The following is a 20,403-nucleotide window of genomic DNA, read 5'->3' as shown; positions in this document are numbered from 1 at the left end:
AAGATCCCAATGATGAATGTAACTGTACTGTATACCTAAAAAGTACCAATAAACTCAATGAGATTTTTAAAAATATATGCAAATCTGCCAATCCTGAGCCCCACCCCTGTACCTGTAGTAGCTGTGCCTGTAGTACCTGGCTCCCACAGTCCAGGGCACTATCCTCAGGGCCACACTTCACAAACTCTAGGCCAGGGGTGGTGAACCTATGGTGTGCGTGCCACAGTGGGCCATTGTATCGCTGAAAGTTCTAAAAGGTTCACCATCACTGCTAGTCAACCCAGACCCCAGAGCCCCCTGACATCATCCGAGCTGTCCTATCCTACACCCTGTGCACAGTCCACCCATATCCCCCCCGCCCCGGCCACAGTACAGGCTCAGACACACACTCCCTTCATTTGTTCTGCCCTAGTGACCCAGATGTTCCCTGTATGGCCCCCAAGGCACGGCGCCCTGTCCTCTTGGGAACCGGAACCATGTAACACACCATCTTCACCTTGGCTGATCTGTTGGCCTCACTATACCTAAATAAATACAAAACCATGGGTACTTTCCAAAACAGCCTATTCCCTTCCAGAAAACTGTGGCATCCCCAGCAGGGTTTGTATGCTGCAGAGCTTTTAAGGGGACAGGGACCTTGAAGGGCAGCGTCTCCAAACTGTTGTCTGGGGATGGAGCATGGAACGCCTTTCCTGCCCGGCCATCTGGTGGGTGTTGCCAAGACTGCAGGCCTCTAACCAAAAGACTGCGGTCTCCTGATGCACAGACCTGTGATTGTCTGACCCCTCCCAGGACAGCCGCCCCTTGAGCCCAGAGCAGTCCAGAACCCCAGTGCCGTCCTCCAGCCGTGCACTCTGAGGTCTGACAGCGGGGAGGACACAAGCTTCCCCCCAATCCCCAACCACCACTGGCTCCTCTTTGTGGGTCCTGGAAAGAGAAGAAAGGCCCTGCATCAGCAGAGGATGTGAGGCAAGCCTGTCCCCGCTCCAAGGGTGTATCCTTCCCATCCCAATATGACTAACCGCCAAAAGTCCTCCCATCAAAGCTTGGCCACCACCCAGAGCCCAGGGCCAGATCCCAAGACAAAGGCCTTCCCTCAGGCACAAGTCCATCCAGGGCCAAGCTGCCTCTTGGGAGATACATCTGCTCACACCCTGGGCTGGAGCCACACTGTTATGTTGTGAAATTTGAAAATGTGACAGAGGGAGATCATCCAGAGGAGGATGGAGAGGAGGGGACGGCATGCTTTCCAGCCCCCCACCCCCGAAGCCGGGCCAGCTGCCCCCTGCCAGGGTTTATATCCTGAAATGGACAGAACCCACCTGGAGATGAGAGAGGTCAGTATCACCCAGTGGGACCTGCCCCAGGACCTCCTTGACTCTCAGAGAGCCTGGTGCCATGCCACTGGAGACCAAGGAGGGTCCACACTCCCCAACCTGGCCTTGCTCAGACTCCTGGGAAGGGGATGGTGGCAGGAGCAGCTGGATTCACTCCCTGCTTTCAGTTTCTCCCTGGATGAAAAGAAAGGTTGGAATCAAGCGTCCTGGAGAGATGTTCCAGCTCCGACAAGCTGCAAACCTATAATCTGGAGCATGCTGAGAGGGACAGAATCCAGTGGGCTTTAGGGGCCTACTCCAGGCCAGCATCCCCTCATCCCTCCCTCCCCAGCACAGAAAGGACTGTTATCATAGACAGTACTTCCGAATGATTTCCAAAGGCACAGCAGCCCCAGACAAGAAAGCATGAGGAGGGGCAGGCCATCAGCAGCTCAGGGAGAGACAGAAAGAGAATATAATATGCATATACACACACAACCAGGCAGGCTCCAGGGTCCCCAGGAAAGATCTCTCAGGAGTCTTGACAGCCCGTGACTCAGAAGCCCTTATATTTGTTATTCGGTGGGTGGGAAAGCCCAGGGCTCAGAGGCTGAATGTCTGAATTTAAATCCTGGCTCCACTGCCTTCCTTCTGTGAGACCTAACTTTGCTGCACCTCGTGTCCTCATGTGGACACCAGGAGCAACAATGGCACCCAGGTCAAAGACTGAGCCAGAAACAAGTCTGGCAGAGTGGATGCATGGCCGTTAGGACTAAGATTTGCCCCTCACTGTCCCTTCACTGACCTGGACCCACCTGGCCTCCTATATTTTCCAGAAGCTGTGTTGTTGTCAAAGTAGAGCAGGCCATGGAGACCTACAGACCAAAGTTCAAACTCAGGCTCCACTGCCTATTATATTGGCTTATCTCTATGCCTCAGTTTCCCCAGCTGCAAAACGGGAAGGGTAATAATCATGGACATGTCTTGGAGTTGCAAAGGGACTTAAAGGAAGGTATTCATTGAAAGTACCTTGCAAGGAGTGAAGCCTGCAGTAAGGACTCTGCACATTTGCTAGTATTATTAGTTCCCTTCCCCCAGAGCCCTGCCTCTCCTAGCCCCAGTTCTTAGAGTCCAAAAGTCGCCCGAGTCTAAAAACCACAACTGTGGTGGTTTCAAAACCAACCCTGGCTTCAGAGTCTGTGGATTGCTAGTCAACCTGGAGAAGCAAGGTGATTTCCACTGCAGGACTCTGCCATGTGGCCCCTGGGAGAAGGACAAGCCTCACAGCTGCCAGACACTAGGCCCTTTCCCAAAACACAACAGCAAGAGAGCATGCCCATGGGCCCCTGACCCAACACAGGCTGGTCAGAGCTTCATGGTTGGGCAGGGTCTTTGGTACTGTCTGCCAGGTCTGGGAGTGTCTGGCTGCCTTTTTCCATTTATCTTCCTGGGCATCCAGTCCCAGGCATCTGGGACAGCTGGGGACAGCCAGACTCACTCCTCCTCCTTCTCCGGGTCACATGGCATTCATCTGAAAACCAGCAAGTCCACAAACCCCAGGGAGGACAGACAGGGACAGGTATAGGCTGAGCCCAGAGCAAACTTTCCCAACCTGGCCCAGATGCCAGCTCCCCGCCCACCTAGTGGGAAGGTGTTGTGGGGAGCCTTGATCCAGCTGTGCTACAGCCAAGCAGGAGACTTGCTTGGTCTTGGGAGGCACAATCTTCCAGCCCTAGCCCTGCCTCTGTGTTTTCTCCAGCCTCAGGCTACCTGCCAAAGGGGACACTGACCACCCAGCTCATTTGGGCTAATGCTAAGAGCTCAGAAGTTCTACTCAGGAATGGGCTGAGAGCTGGTTTTCCCAGGACCTTCACCCTCCACTGCACACCCCTCCCCACTGGTAACCCCTCGCACTACAGCCCATCTGTCCAGAATCTCTGCCCAGCTCCAGTGATGTGGCAGCCACCCATCCTGCCCTTCTCCATGACCCGAGGCCACAAGGCTGGATGCAGTTCTGGGGCACATGTCACTGTGCCATCCTACACTTTACCCAAATGCACCTTATTCAGTCCAGGTGACCACAGGCCTACCTGGGTCCCTAAGCAGCAATAAAAAAGGGAACCAGAAGACTGATTAAAAAAAAAAAAAAAAAGACACAGCAGGTGGGGAAGGTGAGTGGGGAGGGAGAAGAGAGACCGCCTTGTTGCCAGGCAATCAGGTCCGCTCAAGGCCTCTCCAGGCTGTTTGCATATCAATGAGCTTCCCATATTTAGCACCAGGGTTAGGGCACCCACGCGCATTTCCTCCAGGCCCCTGGTTCCAACCTCCTGCCAAGGCCCAGATCTTTGAAAAAAGCACAGACACCCACACTAGGCTGCTGCTCCAGGGTGCACTGGGTGACCAACTGTCCAGCTGGGAAAACTAGAGATAAACGCAGGGTCAGTGAGGGGAGGGTGCACAGACAGGAAGCAGCAGCACTAGAGCAAGCACTGAGTCCCTGGAGCAGCCCAGAAAGCCCCTTGGACCCAGGAGTGAGCCAAGGCCCAGAACACCCGTGAGCAGGAACGGGCATTGCTCCCTCTGAGAAACATGCCCAGCATGCTCATCCTGGCTACACGATGCATTCGTGCCGCACGTGTGCCCTGGTCCCTATCTGCGCCCTTGGGAGCACCATCCCAGTCACATGTGTCAGCCTGGACACCTGGCAGGCTGGGCCTGGAGTCTGGCAGCGTGTCAGCCCCCATCTGGAGGGAGGCCATGGAGGTGCTGGCTCCGGAAGCTAGCATCTCAGAGTAAGGAATCCACTTCCTCCCAGAGCTGATCGGAATGCTAGGGAAGGTTTCAGAAGCTGGAGGTGGGGGCCTTTGCCTGCAGTGTCCCCAGAGCCCAGAGCAGTGAGGGGAAGCCCAGGAAGAGGGGAGGTGCAGGGCTGTGACAGGAATCAGCAAAGGACAGAAAGTTCTACCTGAACTGGAACCTTCAAGGCCACAAGTCCCAAAGCTTCATTTGCATATGAGGAAAAAAGTTGTAAAAGGGAAATTGAGCAAAGGAAAAGAGGAAGAAGATAGGAGAGTTGATGATGGGATGGAAGAAGGGAGGATAAAACCCAGGGGTGCAGATGGGCCACCCCACTGTTTGGCACAGCTGCAGGATAAACCCCCCGGTCCCCCAGATATGGAGGCCCCACGTCAGCCTCCAGCCCAGGATGGCCAGCAACCTTGACCTTTCCCACATTTCCCTGAAAGAGAGCTGGGGCGGGCCCTGAACCTAGGGCAGGGGCGCTGCGGCTCCAGCCCTCTCCTCTTTCTTTCCTTTGTTTAATGAACACATCTCCCTGCTTCTCTAATTAGGTGGAACAAACAAGTTGAACCACGATTTTTATTTCCCAGAAAAGCACCCGCCTGGACACAGTAAATATGTCATTAATCATCATTCTAGGGCAGAGGCGCAGGCTGGGCTAGGGAGGAGGGGAAGTAGGCCCAGGACCTAATTAGGTTCAGGCCTCCCCACTCCCCTGCACCCACAGGCCCCATCCCAACACCCAGCCCATGTTCCTGGGAAGACTCAGATTTACGTCAGCATCCCTTGTTAGTATCTCAGAAGAGTAAAGAAGAGGAGATGGGGAGAACAATGTTGGCCCCTCCCCTCCTCCCCTCACACTACCCTGTGGTCTTATTTTCATCCAGGAAATTGTTTCTTATTATCACTTAGCTATTTATAGTCCTAGAGAGGTCTGCAGAGCAGCCCCAAGCCATCTCAGTAATGTAGTGCCGGCTGAGCTCCCTCCCAGCCGGCTAAATCACACGCCCGCAGTCATTTTGGGGTGCCTCCAGTGGAGCACCCCAGCCCAGAGGCTGACCTGAAGACTCTACCTTGGGGGCTACTGCAGGGACTGGCCACATCCCTCTCCCCTGGCCATCAGCCCAGGCTGGGGCTATCACCACTGCTCCCAGGAAGGGAAGCACTAGGAAGCCTCGGGCCTGTGAGGCCAGCTTTGAGGGATTCAGGAGAAAGGCAGGGCTGTGCCAGCTCTGAGGATCTCTCTCCATGATTAGGTCAGGCTTGGCCTAAAGCAGGGTTCTCAGATGCAGATGGATGCTCAGGCCAGCCACTCCTAGTCCCATAGGCCACAGACATACCTCAAATTGAGAGGGGCCGCACCCAAATGAGTACCCGAAGGGCAGGTTCCAGTGGCCTACTGGTTGCTACTAGCTAGCCCAGTAACTGGCCTCTAAGATACATAATTGCCGTGTTTCCACCTGCAAGGTGAAGCGCATAATTACTGCGCTCATTTATCTCAGGGAAACAGAACAGAGGGTCACTACTCTGAAGTTCTCCATTTGTAAATGCCGGTGCAGCTCTGCCCAGCAAGTTCCTGGCTCACTGTGAACTCTGTTTTCTCTTGCAAAACAAGAGATAATGCTCCTTTATTTCTAGGCCCTTGAGAGAACTGGAGACAATACCACCAGTATTTTATGGGCCACCACGGGTAAGTGGAGCCATCTAGTGCCTGGCTACCATTCTGGCAAAATAAGACTGTATCCCACTCCTACACCCATGAGTGAAGTTCCTTTCCAGACAGGATGTCTTTGAAGCTGCATAGAGTTCAGTACTCACCTGCCTGTTCCTCCCACCCAGCACATGCTCCCAGGCCTGTGCTTTCCTTAATGAGCCCCAGATTACTGGGGAAGTAGCTGGCAAGGGGCACTAAGGAGGGGAAGGATAGTAGCCGTAATGGGGGAATGAGATATGGAACAGTATTTTGGTCCAGTAGGAAAAGGCAGTGACCTCATAAAAAAGGAGACCAATGGCTTCAGAACTTGTGCTGATTTCCTAGAGCTTCCATAGCAAAGCACCATGATTTGGTGCTTAGAACAATAAAAACTCTTTCTCTCACAGTTGTCAAGGCCAAGTCAGAGATAGAGGTGTCGGCAGGGCTGTGCTACCTCCAAAGACTCTAGCGACAAACTTTCCTTGTCTCTTCCAGCTCCTGTTGGCTTCCTGTCTTCCTTGCCTTGGGTAGTAGTATTCAAGCTCTGGCTCCATTGTCACACAGTGCCTCGGAGTCTGTGTCATGTCCTCCTCTTAAAAGGACCACCTAGGGACCTCCCTATCCAGGATGGTCTCGTCTCAAAATCCTCGATCAATTAATAATAACTACTCTGCAGAGACCCTATTATGAAACAAGGTCACATTCTAAGGTTCTAGGTAGACACAACTTTGGGGGGCTATTGTTCATTCTGCAGGACCCTAACGCTTACGTTACTGCCGACATGAAGTGTGAGTTTGGTCATATCCCATCACCTCTCAATCTCGCCAATTTTCTTCTCTGTCTGATGGAAAATAATGGCATCTGTCCTGCCATAGCTTAGTGGGGTCTCTAAGGAGATCAAGAAGTAGAATGATGTGAAATGTTGCAAGGATTTGCATTGAACAGTAATGAAAGAATGTGATGCATTGATTCTAACCCCATCCTACCCAGCCTTCTCCTTGGCCATGCCCCAAACTGCACCTTCTTCTGCAAACGGTCATTGCTCAGGACCCACAACATCTGCCTGGCTGCAAACCATCCCCTCGACTCCTGCCGATCAAGGAGCTCTGTGGCTCACCCAGGCACCAGAGACAGAATAGAGGTCAACTCGTTCCTATAAAGGACTGATCAAAGCATGGTTTCCATTAGGCCCAGTAGGGTGGCTCTTGTTTTTCTGACTTACAAGTCCAAGCTGATTTTCAAACATGATGGTGATCTTTCCAGTTCCTTTTTTCTTCCACAGCCCAGCCCTGATCCAGGCCAGGGAGCTAAGGATAACTGCCAGCCCTAGTAGAAATGGACACCCCACCTCTCCTGAGCTAATGTCCCCCATCCCACACATATGTCTGCTCTCTGCTCTTCTCTGTAGTCTACCCAGGCCATCCCAGCCCAGTGACATGGGACCTCCTATCCCTTCTATCCCTCCAGACCCTGCTTCGTGATGGTAAGAGAGAAAGCATTGTCAGCACCCTGTTCATCTCCCCTGGTGATGTGGAAAATGGACAAAGCATCGTGTGCCGTGCCACCAACAAAGCCATCCCTGGAGGGAAGGAGACCTCGGTCACCATTGACATCCAGCGTGAGTGCAGATCAGCCCCACTCAGGCTGGCCAGGCCCAGTGAGGGAACCACCTGGCAGCCCTGCCCATGGTCCTGGCCATCTGAAGGCACAGGTGCTTGGTCCCCACAGCTCTGAGGATGGTCACTTTCTGGGTCTGGGTAGGAGGACCATCTTGTCCTTACTGTCATGGGAAGCACAGGGAAGGTCTTTTGCCAAAGACAGCTTCATGTCACACTTAGATACCTTTATAAGGTAGAGCTTTCATACCAGCAAATGCAGTCAGCTACTGGCCTGCTGGAGGAGGGAAAGCTGGGGTGGAGACCCTGGTTGCTGAAGGACACTGGGGCTCCACAATGTGCCCTACAGGAAGTATACAGGAAGAGGGAGAGCAGGTGTACAGTCGGCAGTCGGCCCCTACTTTGCTGTATTATCTCATTTAATCCTTTTGGGGCACCATCTAGGGTAACTGAGGCACTGGAAGGTTAGTTAACTTACCCAAGGCTGCAGAGGGTTCAAGCCCAAGTTGATGCAGGTTTGCTTTTCAAGTCCACTGAAGAAACCCTCACTCTACTCCCACAAAGTCAGCAGTCCTCATTGTCACGTTACAGTTAATATTAACAATAAGGCAGCCGTAACGCCAAAGGTCCCCTGAAGATTCCCTATGGGCTCAGCATCCCCCATGAATGAAGAAGAGCTCAGTAAGGTCATTCCAGCAGCCTTCCTTCAAAAGAAAGAGGATTAGTTCAGTCATGAAGCACCAGTCCTCAGAAGACTCCCCTCCCTGCCATAGAACATGATGTCACTGCTTGCTGGTGACTGCTTGGTCCCAGGCTGAGGGACAATTGGAGCTGAGGGCTGGTATCCATGTCCTCCCCAGCATTTATTCATTTTAAAGCAAATGAACATAAAAACAGCCCTGGCTCCTCTGAGATCTCACTCAGCAAGGAGTCAGAATGCACAGGGCCCTTGTCTTAGGATTTTCGTAACCACTGTGGGCAGACAGTACAAATGCCCAGAACCCTGGCAGAAACTGCTTAGATCCCAGAAGGAAGAAGAAATGGTTGTGAGCATCCTCTGCCTTCTAGGAACCTGAGCACAATGGTGGAGCTCTTGGGAAGGTTCCTCCTTCACTGTCTTAGTACCTAGTGCTTAGTATCTAGTATTTAGTACTACCAGCTACTAACAACCCCCCTTAGCTCCTCCCACACAGCCTCAGGCTCCTTCCACTCCTCTGTCAGTGAGAGCCAGGAGGTCACCTAGGGTATAAAATGTAAGGAGAGGCTCCCTCTGACAGGTCACATAAGTACAGGGTGAGTCCCAACAGGGAGGACCTTCCCAGATTCTGCACCCTAGGCTCCTCCCTCCCCTGTCCCCAGTCTAGCCTTGGCTCTCAGGACCATCTGCTTCCATCCAGGTGAACAGCTGTGGCACTGAGCAAAAGCCCAGCTCTGGAGCAGAGCCAAGATGCTACTCGGTGGGGTGATCGAATGTCCAGAATGGCCCTACACCCATGAGCTGGGCAGGTGTCAGCTTGTCACTTCTCTGATTTGACTGATGGTGTCCAAGGTCTCACCCAGCTCTAGGACTGACTGTGGCTGAGGACTTTCTCCAGACATGGCCAGATGTGGAGGAAAGAACAGGAGACACAAGGCACCAAACCCCTTATTCCCAAACTTCGATTTGTGGCTGTTGTGCTGCTCCCTGTCCTCCCTCCCCTCATCCCCGGCCTGGGCAGGAGGCTGTACCAGCTACAGAATCCTGCACTAAAGAAACGACCTAGTTGGCTCCCCTACAACAACAGCCACAGCCCTGGCAGGAAGAGATTGAGAAGAAGTGGTGTTTCTGCTCCAGACCATTAGCCATCACCAGGGGAACCTCTCCCAGGGACAAGAAAGGCATCATCATAACCACCCCTGGCAACTCAAAGGCTTCCTCTAGACAAAGTCCAGCTAGAGGCCCCATTCTCCAGGCTGCACGGACGATGGGGTTGGAACCAGCAGGCCAGGTCTCTGGGCCTGGTCTGGAATTCTTTCCAAGTACATCTCAACCATGTCAGGCTGGGGCCATGGGAAATGTGGCCAGAGTGAGGCTCAGAACCCAGGTGCGTGGTTTCCTAGATGGGCCCTTGCAAGGCAGTACAGCATTACGGTGATTTGAATTCTGGCTCCACCACGTACCGATTAGTTAATTGCTACCTGCTTCAGTTTCTGCATCAGGACACAGCAGTATTCTTGCTCACCTCCTAGGGTTGCCATGAGGACTAAATGAAATCATTTACGCTGGCACCCAGCACCATACTTGACCCAATATGAGTGCCATATCTATTCCCAAGGTGACAGCAGTCCCTCCCAGCACCCCTAATCCCCTAGGCTGAGGCCCCAGCACTCCGTCCGTTTCCCAGACAGAAGGTGTTTAGATGCGCCTGCTCCACAAGGCACAGCCTCTCTTCACGCCTCCCTCCTCTTGCTCTCTCCTCCTCTGTTGATTCATTTGTTCATTCCATACGCATCCAACTGTTTGCCGTGGACACCACAGCCTGGATCCAAGCCGCCTTTGCAAACCTGCTCATTTTCTCAGTCAACCAAGAAGCATCCAAACTCAGCAAAAGCACATTTGTTGTTTGTTTCCCTTGGTCTTTCTATGTTACCCAACGGAAGACAAAGCCCCCAGATTGAGTAATGGAGAGAAAGCATAACACCCCCAAAGCCTCTCCACATCTGGAATCTGTGTCCAGCTGCCAAGTTTCAAATGGATGTGCTATAAAATCACTGAGTCGTGAAGTTTCTCTCTTATCCCCCTTCATGTAATACTTCCCCTGAAAACACACAAGCACACGCACGCACGCACACATACAGGCACACACAAGCACCCACACAGGTTGCTGATGGAAACACTAACAGACTCTCAGCTGTAACATCTGTTCAATGTGATCTCAGTTCCACCAGCTACATCAAAGCTGCCCTCCTGCAAGTTATGCAGCTGACATCACAAGTGGGATTAAAATCATGTTGAATAGTTGGATATGACATAAACTATTTATACCCCCGGAGCTCAGCAGACTCCTGAAAATTCATATCCTGTGCATCCAGAGGAGAAGAGTGGAGAGAGCGATAGGGCTGGGGCTGGGGCAGGGATGTAGATGAAACAGGCAAGCAGGGCCTCCTGGAGTACTGCAAGGAGAGAAGGAGGAAGCACAAGAGAGCCCTCCATAGGGGGAATGATCAGGCAGCGGGAAGGGTGGCCAGCAACCATGTGCTCCGTGTCCCTGCCTCCTGAGGGCTCCTCATGGAACATCCCCAATTCCATAGCAGGGTTCCAGATCCTACTGAACCGACACGGTCATTCCCTGAAACAAGAGCACTAGGTTTCATGAGGACCTGGGCCTGCTACGCACTGGGGTCCAGATGGCAATGACCAATCTCCTGTTCCTCCAGACACACTTCCCCACAGTGAGGTTCAAGCTCTTCCCTGGCCTCTGAGCTTAGCTGGCCAGCCCTGCAGGACAGAGTCTCAGGCCCCTGCTTCAACCTTCCCTGGAAGCAGGGGAGCAGCCTTGGGGAGAGGCCATAAGTGTAGGGAGGGGACAGCTCTCCTGGGAGACAGCAGCAGAGTTCTCATAGGTGTTCCTTGCTATATACATCTTCGTGATCACTTAATTGGTGCCTTAAAACTGAGATTGAACTGACCAAAATACCCAGCTGTGCCCATCAGCTTTCCATCGCATAGCAAATATCTGAGAGAATAAACTTAGCTAAGAGAAAAGGTTTATTCAGGCTCTTGGTTTCGGTGGTTCCATTCCTTGATCAGTTGACCCCATTGCTTTAGGTTACGATTAGGCAGCACGTCATAGCAAGAGAGCATGTGAGCGGGAGAAAAAAGAGGACAAAGAAGAGACTGAGGTCCCACAAACCCCTTCAAAGACACAACCCCAAGGGCCTAAAGGCCTCCCAGAGCTCCCACCTCTCAGCACCTCCACCACCCCTCAATAGCACCTCCGTGGGCCCAGGCCTTTAACACACAGGCTTTTGGGGACATGAAATCCAAACGGTAGCACCATCATGTCCCTCACGTCTCTCCATGAAAGGGGAGCGGGCAGGCTCCTCCAGCAGCGATGCTTCCTGGATTTGTGGTCCCCCACCTGGAACCTGGGGACGGGGTGGGAAGAGCAGGCTCCCCGGTACAGGTATCTACCTGCTGCCCATCAGGGTTCTGCAGATGCCTGCACAGCCCAGTGGGCATCTCCAGCACAGACAATGAGTCTTGGCACACAGAGCAGGGGCACAGCAGTCAAGCGGTCCCACTCCCGGCTCAGCCCCAGCTGCTGGGCTGCGCACTGACTCTCTGAGGGCCTCAGACCCCCACCTGTAGACTCAGCCAGGATCCAGACCCTTGCTCCCTGTGCAGCCTCTCACAAGGGCTCAAAGGGGCCAGGATTTTTCTTGATGGCCTCTGAGAAACGAAGTGCTGATTTTCCTGAAGATGAACCACACACCTAGAAAGTTCCCGTGGCTCTCCAGTGATGTGCTCTGCTTGTGGGGGCAGACAGGCCCAGAAGATGCAACCCAGGGTTCTGGCTAGGCCGAGGGGTCTGCTGTTTTTGAACTCAGCCCAGAGCTGAACTCCAGCCAGGCCTCCAGGCTGTGACAATGAAGAATCACTGGCAGTGGCTCACTGTCTCCTCTCTCCTGGAGTATGGCCGCCCAGGGCTACCAGGGCCAGCAGCCAGGGTGGTCCAGCCTTGGAGGAGGTCTGGAGCCAGCTCCCCATAAGTGGGCAGGACCAAGGCCTCTCCTGGGCTGATCTCCACCTCAGTGCCTCTCTGGTGAGGACCCCTCAAGGTCTGTTTCTCCCTCTCTCTTTTCTCTGTCCCTCATTATTTTGGTTCTTCTCCCCAACATGCTGTCATTTTCTGTCTCTGATACTGGGTGTCCCTTGTTCTTTTCTGCTTTCAGTGCAAGATCTTCGATTACACATCCCCGTATCTCCATCCACCTCTCTCTCATGCCTTCTGTGCAGATCTCTGAGTCTCCAGGTCTTGTCTCCCTCCCTCTGACTTCCTGTCTCTTCCACCTCCTGCCATTTAGCACTTCAGAGCCTGGCTTCTTACCACATCAGAAGAGAAAACAAGCCCCCTCCCGGCAGTGAGTGCCCGATGACACCAGTCAGGACTGTGGAGATGATTACGCTGACGAAAGGGTGTAAATGCCACTTCCACGTTACCAGTGGCCCCAGAACCTTTACACGGAGAAATCACAAACAGACCTTTCAAAGACAGAAACTCGTGCAGAAATGGGCTGAATGTCCATCTCCCCTCCCCTGCACCCCTTCTCACCTCTCCTTCTGAAGCATTTTGTTCTACTAGAAGCTGGAAATGGGCAGCATGATCCCTCCTTGCCTGAGGGTTCATTTCAGTCCCAGACGTTCACTCCTCCATCCTCCGGATGAGCCCTTTCTGGCTTTGAAGTGACCACTAGGGTGGTGGCTGCTCTGAGGGTCCCAGGAGGGTGGAATTTCTGGCCTTTACCCTCCCTGTCACCCAGGGGGCTTCCTGGGCTGCTCTTTCCCCATTCACAAGTACAGCTCTCCTTCTCCCTGCAGACCCCCCGCTTGTCAACCTGTCCGTGGAACCACAGCCGGTCCTGGAGGACAATGTCGTCACATTCCACTGCTCTGCGAAGGCCAACCCTGCTGTTACCCAGTACCGGTGAGCATCATGGCTGCAGAGACACAGCCTGGCCCTCGGCCAGTCCTGTCATATGGAGTGTCCCTTGCTGTTCACACATGGCCATGGTGTGTGGTTCATATCAGTGTCCAAAGAGCCTTCCTCCATTCCCCTACACCCAGCCACCAGCCAGCCAAGTAGATGTTTCTTTTCCATGTTCTGTAGGAGGAACAGGCAGTACCTTTCCGTGTAACACCTTGTTAAACCTCCTTCTGAAAAGAGCGAGACTCAGGCAAAAAGTTAAAGGAGCCAAGAGAATCAGTCAGTCTGTCCTCAACACTGTTCCCCAACTCAGGTCTGGTGGTGCCCCAACCCTACATGCCCATGGCCCAAGGTCCTTTCCCACATAACTGATGAAAGCATCACTGTTTTTTCCATGCTTGTCACTGCCTTTTGACAGAGCTTCTCGAAGGCAAGAACTGCAATTTAGTCACTTGTGGCTCTCAGTGTGTAGTGTGGCACTTGGCATGAACTAGGGGCTCCTTATCCGAGGCTGCCTGATTGACTGAGCACACAGCAGCCCCCCGGCACCTCACTGCCCATGCACCTCACCACGTGGGATTCCAAAACCGAGTGGCCTGGAGGGGCTCGAGGGCTGGCTCAGGATGCGACCCTCCGCTCAGATGCCTCCAGGAAGTCACTGAGGCCCCAAGTCTGCCTGGTAGCAGAGCTCAGGGCATCACCTCCACTGTGGATCTGGGTTATTAAGCTGCAGCCTCAGCAAGGGCCGAGGATGCTAATGGTCCAGACCAGGAAAGTGGCCAGCCAGTAGGGGTGGGAAGCAGGGAAGACGTGAGGCATTGCGGGCCCAGCAGGCTGAGTGAGGGCAAATGGATCAAAGAGGCAGCCAGAGACTCAGGTTGGATGTTAGGAGAGCTCCCTGCAGTGGGGATAATTAAGCAGCACTGGGGAGGGCATAGGGCATCTCCTGGAGGATATATTAAAGTAGGATGGAAACCCACCTGTCCTGCCTGACTTAACCCTTCCTTGCACTGGAGGCCGTAAAAACCTCAAGGTCCCTTCCTGGCTCCCAGCAACCCTGCAGCCCACTTAGGTCCAAGGGGCAGGCTTGGCTTGGCTGAGTATTTGTCCCGAAATGATAGAAGATGCAGAAGACTACTTTCCTCTGGACCTGCACGTTCCAGGCTAGTCTTCTGGCCTCTGTCTGCTCCCGGCCCTCGATACTAGGAATAGTGTGCCCATAAAACAGCTCTCATGTAGGTTTCCTAAGGCCGCTCTTCTCACCCCCTCACCACTCTTGCATGAACCCCAGCAGACACCCTGCCCACTCATCTTCAGGACCATGCCCTGATAAGGCACTGGTCATCTGGAGTCCTGGGGATTAGAGGCTGGAAAGGCAGCAGGCAGAAATCCAGCAGGCCTCTGGCCACACCCCTGCCTCCTGGCTTCTGTGAGCTGTGGGGCCTGGCTCCCAAGGCCAACCACCTCAAAAAGATGGAACAATACAGAGTCAGGCATGGTGATACACACCTATAATGCCAGCACTCTTGGAGGCTGAGGCAGGAGGATCACATGTTCATGCCCACCTGGGCAGCCTAGTGACTTAGAAGTCCCTATCTCAAAATAAAAAATAAAAAAGGGTTGTGGTATAGCTCAGTGCAAAGGCTCTGGGTTCAATCCTCGTCCTGAAGAAAAAAAAAAAGAGGAGGAAGGGGTGTAAATCTATAAAAGGAGAAGTCATTCTAAAGCACATATGGCCAAGTGTGAACAACTGGTAGATGTAGGGGAAGAAAGACGACAATAGTTAATGGGACTGTTCTGTAAATCTCCTATTTCGAAGTTTGGTTTGGAGAAGTGAAAAGCTAATGAGCATGCAGGCTTCCTTGGGTGGTGGTATCAGAGGGAATTCTCTGCCTCTCTATCCCACTTTGTGGCTCCAGGGACCCAGGAGCACCTGGTGCCCTTAGGAGCTGTGAGGGGCATGGTGGGGACTCCTTGCAGGTGGTCACTGGTTTTTACTCATCACATCCCTCATGGCCTTTTGACTAGCCTGAAAATATATCAGTGTGGGTTTGGTCTCCATCTGGGGCTCCAAAAGCTTTGGGGCATCCTTCAGGCCAAGGCTGTGGAGACCTGTGCCCTCCCTGGCTGTGCAGCCCCTTCCCCCAGCAAGGACTCACCTAGCAACCTAGGTTTGCAAGCACATTCTAAATGCAGTGGTAGGACCCAAGAGGAAAAGCCTTAAGCAAATCTCATCACATAAATACATTGATTTTTCCCAACTGACTTTGATGAGATCTCGGGAATCTTTGTTTCTTTACTTGCCTTTGTCTTGAGTGATTCCTCCCTGGCCCACCTAAAAGGCCCACCTGTAATCTCCAAAATTAAGCAAATGCTCTCCCCCACCCCAACACCCCAAAATAGGGCATGGCCAGGCGTGGCTATATTTTTGGCTGCCCCCAGGGACCAGAAGCCCAGGGCCAGCAGAACAGGCCTGAGTGCAGCGTGAGGCTCCCCGGCTCTGTGCTCTGAGGTGGCCGCAGACAAGCAAGAGGCTATCTGACATGCCAGCCTGTCGTCCGTGACACGCCAGCCTCCTGATTCCTCGATATAAATAATTAATCCTCTTACATTTGTTCAGCCAAAATTAGACATTGATTGGGGAAGGCTTAAACTGAGTCCCTTCGCAGAGGGGCTAGGAGAGATGTGGAAGCAACAGCGGGGGAAGAGAGGCGACACACAGAGGAACAGCCAGCAGAAGGAAGCTAAGCCTCAGAGCCACAGGAGACAAGAGGGGCCCCGGTTGGGCATCCAGCTGCCAAGAGGCATGTTTGGAGCCTTCTGAAGAGATCCCTCAGGCTTGTTAGGCATGGGAGGGGAAGACACACTGAGGTGTGAGCAGAGAACTCCTGGGGCATGGGGTACCAAAGGCACCTTCAGTAAAGACCCTGGTCTTGGGCTCCTGAGGATCCAGCCCCTCAGCTGCTCCTGCCCATGACCCTGGGAGGGGGCAGTCAGAGAATGTCTCCTGCCCTCTTGGCATCTCTAATGGAAGACAGGACACAGAGGGCCATTTCAGATAGCATGGCCCTGCTGGATCAAGAAAGCCTCCTCTCCCACGGCTGGCTGGGTCCTCTTGTCTCTTCCTCTCTGACTCCATCCTGGCCTGGGGAGGAGGAGCTCAAGGCCCTGGAATGCTGGGCTCCAAGCCTGCAGGACCCTAGGGCTTCTCCTGCTGACTCAGGGCCAAGTGAGTGACTTTCACAGGGAGGGCCCCGACAGAGAAGAAGAAGGCCCATCTTCTCTAGGAGCCCCTGAGGAAGCAACAGGGCTGCCCCATCACAGCCAACTCTCCTGGGCCCCAGCCTCAGCACCCACTGCTGAAAGCCTCCAGGAGCAGGGCCACCCCCTCAACCCGGCCTCTTGCGGGGTCCCATCACCCAGACCCCCTCACTTCCACGGGGTAGAAGGAGTAGTGGGACCCACATCCCCGGCTGTGTGTCTGGAAGTGAATTATTCCACCTCAAGCAGGGACTGTGCCTGACTATTAAGTCTGGTCATTAAATTAAAGTTAGGAATTGAAACAATTCATGAATAACTCATAATGGTTTGTTGGGAAGCTCCTTAAGCTCTCAGGGAGCTATGGTTTGCTCTGTTGTTAAACTATAATTGTTATTATTAATGATGTTCTTAATAATTATCCAATATTAATTTGTGATAACAGCTGCACAGCTCTGACCTAGGTGATTCGTGGGATGCAGAGATGGGCCCGTCTTCCAGGGCTGCATGGGCTACACCAAGCCAAGGAGCTGGGGAGGGGAGGAAGGGACAGGACACAGATGGACTGGGAAAGGCCCCAGAGCAGAGGGAGGGGAGGAGAGGCAGGCCACGGGGGCACTCTCATGGGAAACACACACACCCCAAAAGAGGCCAAGCTGCGGCAGAGGGAGCCTGGCTAGAGGGAGCTGGGTTGGAGCTCTGTGCTTTCCAAGGGGCACTGCTGTCCACTATAGGATGAAAGAAGGAAGCTGCGAGCTTTTTGTCCTTAGGGATCTGTAATGAGAGCTTCACCTTCACATGTGTATGCACGTGAGAATCCCAGGGCCGTGTGTGCTCACACATGTATGATCATACTCCCACGTATACACACATGTGCAGGCATGTAAGCAGGCAGACTCATACATGTACACATTCAGAGTGCACACACTGCTCCCATGGGCTGCTGTGCTTCCTGCACACAGCAGGTGCTGGCGACTTGTCCAGTGCAGTGATCACCACCCCAGGGTCAGGGCCAAGCCTGGGGTACTGATGAGCTGAGAGGCACTACCTGCCCGCCTTCCCCACGAACCAGGGCTAATGGAGCTGCAGCCTCCAAAGACCAAAGCCGGAGTGGGAAGGCAGATCCTGGGGAGGAAGATGGGCATGTGCCAGCCCTGGGAGGGAAGCTGAATTGACGTCCAGGGAGAGAGGGGACACCAGGAGGGATGAAAATTGGGGTCAGGAGCCAGAAGCGAGTGAGGTGGCAGGGCAGGAAGAGAAGCGGGGGATGGGTCTCCATCACAGCTCTCCCACACTGCACCCTGCCTGGAAACCGAGTTCCAGGAGCCTCATTTTTCCCTCCATGTGTGGTAGGGGAGTGCAGGCAGGTGTGGGTGTGCAAGTGTGCTCATGTAAGGACACACACAACGTTGGACTCTGGCCTCTGTGGTCAGGACTAAGCCTCCTTTTCTAACATGGCCCTGATGGGCCCGCAGTTGAGCACAGAGCAGGACAGCCAGGCTGTCTGCTGCTGACAGCTGGGTCGTCCGTGGTCTAGCCAGGCAGATAGACTGGCCCCCTGGGTCATCAAGTCACATCCCTCCAGAATAACCCATTTGTCAGGGGCCACTGACTGCTTGTGACCACAGCCCAAAGCCCTTTGTTGCTGTGACCACCTGGATGGGTGTAAACCGACTACTCCCCAGCCTCTGAGGACGGCCCTCTTTGGAGATTTCCACTGAGGGCCCTAGAGGCCTGGTTGCCCTGTGGGATGGACAGGGGGTCAGCCATGCCAGGCGAGGTCCACCTATCCCCCTGGCCTCTGTTGCAGGTGGGCCAAGCGGGGCCACATCATCAAGGAGGCCTCTGGGGAGGTGTACAGGACCACCGTGGACTACACATACTTCTCAGATCCCGTGTCCTGCGAGGTCACCAACGCCCTGGGCAGCACCAACCTCAGCCGCACGGTGGATGTCTACTGTGAGTGCAGCGATGGGCAGCTCCTCTGCGCCAGCAGGCACCAGGCAGCCCCTGGCTGAGGACAGCGGCTGGTTTCATGGCACACACGGCCGGCCACTCCACATCCTGAACACACTGCACTCGTGTTTACGCTGCTGTGCAGAATGACCCCACCAGCCAGTGTCGGCCCACGATGCTCCACAGAAAATCAGGGGACTGGCACAGCTGCTCCGGGAGCTCACTCCTGGCTTGCAGACAGCTGCCTTCTCTCTCCGTGTGGGGCCAGCCTGGGAGGAGAGGAGAAGAAGCAAGCTCTCCTTTGTCCTTTATTAAAGAATAAGGACTCCATGCTCATGACCCGATTGCCTCCTGTTACCCAGTGTGACGCTGGGGTCAAGTTGCAGATAGGAATAGGAGGGACACAAATATGCAGTCCTGCCATGAGTGGATCCTATCGTCCCGTTACCCAGAGGAGGAGGTGGAGGCCAGAGGCCTCATAGTGACCAAGTGTCAAGATGAGAACAGAGGCCAGCAATGCCCATCACAGGTCCACACATTCCACTGAGGGGACTCATGGCCTTTCACCCTTCCCCACTGATGGCTCGGCAGGAACCCACAGAGAGTCAGCCCACTGCTGAGGCCCAGTGCCCTCCACAATTGTTCGTGCATGAATTGCCCTTTGTGGTTCAAAAGCACTTACAAACTTCCTGTTACCTGCCTCAACCCTTATCGCTCATCCCTCATCATACCCTCATCCCGACAGCCCCCACAGAACTTCTCCGCTTTATGGTTCATAACTAGTCCCAGGCTCCAGGCCCCAGGTGTTGGGCCCCGCCCCAGAGACAGCTCCAACTGCCTGGCCAGTGCTCTGCACACCCTGGGCACCCTGTGGGCCGAGGCCTGGGCTACAGGCCAGTGGGTTGTGGGGTGGAGAGGAGTGTGCACGGTGCCCTCCTACAGGGAGCAGAGGTGAGGGAAAGGGGGCCACGGTGCCTTCAGGTGGCTGAGAAGGAGGCTGAGGAAGAGGCCAACCTGAGGGTGCCCAGTGGGATGCAAAGGGCCCAGGGAAGAGCCTGAGGGAGCCACAGCCTTGCCTCCCTCTCTCCTGTCTCAGAGCCGCTGGGCTGGGGCTCTGGGAGGACTCGGGGAATGATTCCAGGTCAGGATCCCCAAGCCTCTGCTCACCCACTGGGGGTGGGGCACCCTGGACTTCCTGAAGTCTGCTGGGTACAGACAGGCAAGGAGATGCAAGGGTCCTGGGGTGAATCCAGGCCAGTGCTACCTATTGCTTCCATGGCCCAACGGAGGCTGGGCTGGGAGACAGGCTGTCCTCTGTACTTCTTCCACTCCCAGACCCAAGGCCCCACCAGGGCAAAGGACGAACATGGAAGGGAAAGAGCTGAATTGGATGGAGGTGGCCCAGGCACCCAGCTGTACCGTGTCCTCCAGCCAGGGTGAGGGGAAAGGGGAGGGGAGCAAAGAGGTTCCCCAGAGCTCCCCACCCAGATGCGCCCTCCCTCTTCCTCCTCCCCATCACAGTCGGTCCCCGGATGACCATGGAGCCCCAGTCTCTGCTCGTGGACCTGGGCTCCGACGCCGTCTTCAGCTGCGCCTGGATTGGCAACCCCTCCCTGACCATCGTGTGGATGAAGCGAGGCTCAGGCGTGGTGAGTCCCCAGGGCAGGGGCGTGGTGGGCAGGGGGCTCTTCCCTGCCGCTGGACTGGGGGGAGGTCTGTCTCCAGAACAAGCCCAAAGGAAAAGACCCCAGAACGGGGAGAAGAAACCCAGACACCCACTTCTCCGCATCTCTCCCTAAGCACACCCAACTTTGCAATTTCCCTGTAGCGAACCTTACAGGGAGAGCAGGTAGTTACCAGTACAGAGTGGTGGGAATTCACCAGAAAGGCTTTTCAACCTCCCCCAGGTAAGGTGGGAGCAGCGCCACATTTTCATGAGGTAGGAGGATCACAAGAGAAAGGCCTCCTTATGAAACATAGCAAGACCCTTTTTTGAAGGGGTAGGGATGGATGTAGCTTAGTGCAAAGGTCCTGGGTTCAGTCACAGCTACCACCAAAAAAAAAAAAAAAAAAAAAAA

The 20,403-nt window shown here is 54.2% G+C and overlaps 1 protein-coding gene across 6 annotated transcripts in view; it reads left to right on the top strand.

Moving 5' to 3' along the window:
- Kirrel3 (kirre like nephrin family adhesion molecule 3) overlaps positions 1-20,403 on the top strand; it is a 569,052-nt gene that overhangs the window by 527,934 nt on the left and 20,715 nt on the right. For all 6 annotated transcript variants that reach the window (XM_010628629.2, XM_010628628.3, XM_010628633.2 and 3 more), the window contains 4 exons: positions 7,276-7,426; positions 13,006-13,111; positions 18,180-18,328; positions 19,847-19,974. In XM_010628629.2, coding sequence (XP_010626931.1) covers positions 7,276-7,426; positions 13,006-13,111; positions 18,180-18,328; positions 19,847-19,974 — 534 coding nt within the window. The remainder of the gene's footprint in view (positions 1-7,275; positions 7,427-13,005; positions 13,112-18,179; positions 18,329-19,846; positions 19,975-20,403) is intronic.

Source organism: Fukomys damarensis, unplaced genomic scaffold (genome assembly GCF_012274545.1).
Source record: "Fukomys damarensis isolate Sample0158 unplaced genomic scaffold, DMR_v1.0_HiC HiC_scaffold_16, whole genome shotgun sequence".
Lineage (NCBI taxonomy): Eukaryota > Metazoa > Chordata > Mammalia > Rodentia > Bathyergidae > Fukomys > Fukomys damarensis.
This window is presented reverse-complemented; position numbering and strand designations above follow the sequence as displayed.